Source organism: Genypterus blacodes, unplaced genomic scaffold, assembly GCF_046128005.1.
Source record: "Genypterus blacodes isolate CSIRO-AG114 ecotype Tasmania unplaced genomic scaffold, CSIRO-AGI_Gbla_v1 ptg000187l_1, whole genome shotgun sequence".
NCBI classification, from domain to species: Eukaryota; Metazoa; Chordata; class Actinopteri; order Ophidiiformes; family Ophidiidae; genus Genypterus; species Genypterus blacodes.
In genome coordinates, this window is record NW_027466988.1 from 90,470 (window position 1) to 95,000 (window position 4,531).

At 48.1% G+C, this 4,531-nt stretch overlaps 1 protein-coding gene and 1 long non-coding RNA gene across 2 annotated transcripts in view; one reads left to right on the forward strand and one right to left on the reverse strand.

Moving 5' to 3' along the window:
• The first annotated feature begins 241 nt into the window (after window positions 1–241).
• The window catches only part of itga4 (integrin alpha 4), a 13,122-nt gene continuing 8,832 nt past the window's right edge, over window positions 242–4,531 (forward strand). The window contains exons 1-13 of the mRNA XM_076168090.1: window positions 242–364; window positions 560–745; window positions 1,056–1,174; window positions 1,361–1,461; window positions 1,897–2,029; window positions 2,245–2,312; window positions 2,462–2,594; window positions 2,948–3,033; window positions 3,154–3,216; window positions 3,382–3,522; window positions 3,598–3,706; window positions 3,860–3,954; window positions 4,293–4,383. Coding sequence (XP_076024205.1) covers window positions 567–745; window positions 1,056–1,174; window positions 1,361–1,461; window positions 1,897–2,029; window positions 2,245–2,312; window positions 2,462–2,594; window positions 2,948–3,033; window positions 3,154–3,216; window positions 3,382–3,522; window positions 3,598–3,706; window positions 3,860–3,954; window positions 4,293–4,383 — 1,318 coding nt within the window. The 5' untranslated portion in view covers window positions 242–364; window positions 560–566. The remainder of the gene's footprint in view (window positions 365–559; window positions 746–1,055; window positions 1,175–1,360; window positions 1,462–1,896; window positions 2,030–2,244; window positions 2,313–2,461; window positions 2,595–2,947; window positions 3,034–3,153; window positions 3,217–3,381; window positions 3,523–3,597; window positions 3,707–3,859; window positions 3,955–4,292; window positions 4,384–4,531) is intronic.
• LOC143014276 (uncharacterized) lies at window positions 649–2,939 on the reverse strand. Its single transcript, XR_012965263.1, has 3 exons — window positions 2,774–2,939; window positions 1,537–1,628; window positions 649–719 (listed from the first exon to the last, which is right to left on the reverse strand). It is a non-coding gene; the product is annotated as an uncharacterized LOC143014276 (long non-coding RNA).

The following is a 4,531-nucleotide window of genomic DNA, read 5'->3' on the forward strand; positions in this document are numbered from 1 at the left end:
CGATGTGGATTGTTTTCATTTCACTCTCTGATCTGGAAAACCTTTACCACGTGAGCGCATCAGACCGGCGACACGCGCTCCAAACCCGGACCCGGACACTGACAGAGAGCTGAGACCCCAGAGCCCCGGACCCGGAGAACCACAAAGACCTGAGACCCCAGAGCCCCGGACCCGGAGAACCACAGAGAGCTGAGACCCCAGAACCCTGGACCCGGAGTCCCACAGAGACCTGAGACCCCAGAGCCCCGGACCCTGAGTCCCACAGAGACCTGAGACACCAGAGCCCCGGACCCGGAGAACCACAGAGAGCTGAGACCCAGACAGCAGGACTGAGGAGGATTTCACATCCACGTTTTATCAAACGGTAATCACGTTCATGTGCTGCAGAGAGTAGTAATGAGACTTTATAATAATAATAGTGATTATTTATTGTTATTAGCATTACATGTCATATTTCTGATGAATCACTTGAAGGATCGATGGTTTTCATGTTTCGTGTCGAGATGAATGAGCTGATAACTGATCAATGAAGGAAGGTGTGTTGTTCTGTCTTCTTCAGCTTCACAATGAGTCGGTGTGGGGTCCTGGTCAGTCTGGTCCTGGTCCACATCCTGATCCAGATCCTAGTGGTCCATCCTGCAGAGGGATACAGTCTGGACCAGGATCATAGTCTGGAGTTCACAGGTCCTCCTGGGTCCATGTTTGGTTACTCCGTCTTGCTGCACAGACATGGACATCAGAGCTGGTCAGTTATTGATTATTGATATTGATCAATATGAACATGAAAATGAAGGTCACATGTTAACCAGCAGTGACATCATAGTGATGCTTTGTTAGTTACCACAGTCACATTGTGTGTGTGTGTGTGTGTGTGTGTGTGTGTGTGTGTGTGTGTGTGTGTGTGTGCGTGCATGCATGCTAATTAGCCTCTTCCCATCATTGACAGAAGCTCTTTAATGGTTAACACACAGACTCTATTCATACTGACAGTCCTGTCTCGCTGATGTCTGTCTATATCTGTCTGTCTATGTGCCTGTCTGTCTCTCTGTCTGTAGGTTGGTAGTTGGAGCTCCTGTCTCTAATTCGTCCTTCAGTCCGTCTGTTCGATCTCCCGGAGCCATTTTTCGCTGCGGTATCACAACAGACCGGCAAACCTGCCAACACATGCACGCTGGTCCGTCTGTCTGTCTGTCTGTCTGTCTGTCTGTCTGTCTGTCTGTCTGTCTGTCTGTCTGTACTATGGCCTTAAAGAACTGAAAACATTGGTTGCATGTGTCAAATAGAGTGTGTGTGTGTGTGTGTGTGTGTGTGTGTGTGTGTGTGTGTGTGTGTGTGTGTGTGTGTGTGTGTGTGAATGCAGACATGGTGAGCTGTGGGAAGACATGTGAAGCAGAAAGTGATCATCAGTGGCTGGGAGTCAGTTTGTCCAGAGAACCAGGAGACCATGGAGGACACATCTTGGTAACTCACACACAAACACACACACACACACACACACACACACACACTCACACACACACATGCAGACAAAACCACCTTCTGCATTGGTCGGGTCGGAGTCAGGTTGGGGTCAGGCTGCTGAGATGTTGGATGTGCCTCAGCTGGTGAAGCTTCCAGTCTTCTCTGACCTGAGAGAGAGAGAGAGAGAGACACACACACGGATGATGTAGTGGGGGGTGCAAAGGGTCCAACAGCACACACACACACACCACATGCAACACACAGACAATAGAAGAGAATAATGGACGAATAAAAGAACACACACTCACAGGTCAAGAGAGCAACATGCTGCTGTTTGTCAGATGACAGCTTGTGTGTGTGTGTGTGTGTGTGTGTGTGTGTGTGTGTGTGTGTGTGTGTGTGTGTGTGTGTGTGTGTGTGTGTGTGTGTGTGCAGGCATGTGCTCACCGGTGGAAGAATGTGTTTTATTCAAAGAAAGACAGTCAGAACAACAAACTGCCGAACGGAGTGTGTTATCGCTATGGCAATGAGCTGAGAAACGCCCAGCCCATCATCCCTTGCTACAGAGGTACACACACACACACACAAACACACACCAACACACCAGACCAGACCAGACCAGACTACACCAGATCAAACTAAAATGAAGCGCACCAAAGTACAGAGGGATTGTGTGTGTGACATCCTGCAGCTGTACCTCTTTACCCTCTCTCTCTCTCGCTCTCTTTCTCTCTCTCTCTCTCTCTCTCTCTCTCTCTCTCTCTGTCTCTCTGTGTCTCTCAGATCACCAGAGGACCTTTGGAGAGGACTATGGTTCATGTCAGGCTGGTATTTCCAATGTTCTGACTGAGGTCAATAACACACAAACACCCACAACACAAAGAAAAACAAAAACAAACGTTCACAATCATTCTCTTCTCTTTACTCTCTTTCTCTCCCTTTGTCTCTCTCTCTTTGTCTCTCTCTGTCTCTGTCTCTGTCTCTGTCTCTCTGTGGACAGGACTTGATCATAATGGGAGCTCCAGGGACTTCTTATTGGACGGGTTCAGTCCTGGTCTTTAACACATCCAGCAGGATGATGTCAGTGTACCTGGATGATGATTCAGGAGCTGTAAGCTTTGGAAGCTATCTAGGTACTGTGTGTGTGTGTGTGTGTGTGTGTGTGTGTGTGTGTGTGGTGTGTGGTGTGTGGCGTGTGTGTGTGTGTGTGTGTGTGTGTGTGTGTGTGTGTGTGTGTGTGTGTGTGTGTGTGGTGTGTGTGGTGTGTGGCGTGTGTGTGTGTGTGTGTGTGTCTCTTTGAAGTCCTAAGTACCATGCTCTGGGACATTACCCACGATGCATAGCGCCCTGATCACACCCTGCCTGGGGGTCACAGCTCTTTGTCACATGTTCTCTAACACGTCAACATGTTTACCATTAGCCTCACAAACACCATCAGACAGGAAGTGATGGAGGATTACAGGAAGTAATGTGTGTCCTCTGCTAGGTTACTCTGTGGGCGTCGGTCACTTCCTGCACCCTCACACTGTGGAGGTGGTGGGCGGAGCCCCACAGTACAGCCAGACTGGAAAGGTGGGACCTGTCTGTGTGCCTGTCTGTCTCTCTGTATGTGTTTGTGTTGTGAATTCTAAGGTCAATGAGGCCCCCACATGTTGGGTGTATGTGTGTGTGTGTGTGTGTGTGTGTGTGTAGGTCCTCATCTTCACTATAGACAACAACATGCTGCGGATTGTGTCTGAAGTGTCAGGGAAGGAGGTATGAAAACTCTCAACATAAACATTCTCTATTCAAACAATGAGATGTGTGGCAGGAAGCTACATGTGGTCATCCAGGCAGAAGCTCCGCCCACTGTGAGCACACTGACTCAACCATATGACCACCTGTGTGTGTGTGTGTGTGTGTGTGTGTGTGTGTGTGCAGCTGGGATCATACTTTGGGTCGAGTGTGTGTGTGGTGGACCTGAACGGTGACGGCCTCTCAGACCTTTTGGTTGGAGCTCCAATGGCAACAGGTTTGACCAGAGAGGAGGGGAGAGTCCACGTGTACATCAACCAGGGGGAGGTAACACACACACACACACACACACACACACACACACACAGATGGATCTGTGCTGAAATGCGTTTTCTGCCTCAGGCCCGACTTTCAGAGGCAGAGTTTCAGTTGAGTGGCAGGAATTCGCACGCTGCTCGCTTTGGAGAGACGATCGCAGACATGGGCGACATCGATGATGACGGTTACCCTGGTAACGCCAAACCTTTCCATCCTGACTAAAAGCTTCCTAATGAGCAACACCCCCCCCCCACCCCACCCAAAGACTGCCCCTGACTGATAAACATGAACTAACAGACCTGTGTGTGTGTGTGTGTGTGTGTGTGTGTGTGTGTGTGCACTGTAGATGTGGCGGTTGGGGCACCACAGGAAGACGAGCTACAAGGAGCTGTTTACATTTACAATGGCAGGAAGGAAGGAATCAACCCGACACCATCTCAGGTTCTTTCTTTCTCTCATTCTTTCTTTCTCTCGTTCTTTCTCTCGTTCTTTCTTTCTCTCGTTCTTTCTCTCGTTCTTTCTTTCTCTCGTTCTTTCTCTCGTTCTTTCTTTCTCTCGTTCTTTCTCTCGTTCTTTCTTTCTCTCGTTCTTTCTCTCGTTCTTTCTTTCTCTCGTTCTTTCTCTCGTTCTTTCTTTCTCTCGTTCTTTCTCTCGTTCTTTCTTTCTCTCGTTCTTTCTCTCGTTCTTTCTTTCTCTCGTTCTTTCTCTCGTTCTTTCTTTCTCTCGTTCTTTCTCTCATTCTTTCTTTCCCTCATTCTTTTTTTTCTGTGTGTCTTTAGAGGATTTCTGGCTCCAGTCTGGGTCGTGACCTCAGGATGTTCGGCCAATCACTGAGCTCAGGAATCGACTTCGATGATAACGGTTACCATGGTAACTTAAAGTCATATTTGTGTTGGTTATTGTTGTTGACTTGTGAAGGTCTTGGCAAGCACAACAATACATTATTGATCAGTTATTGTTATCCAAGAATAAACATGTAAACATAAACAGGAAAACATGCACACAAACTAAACATACA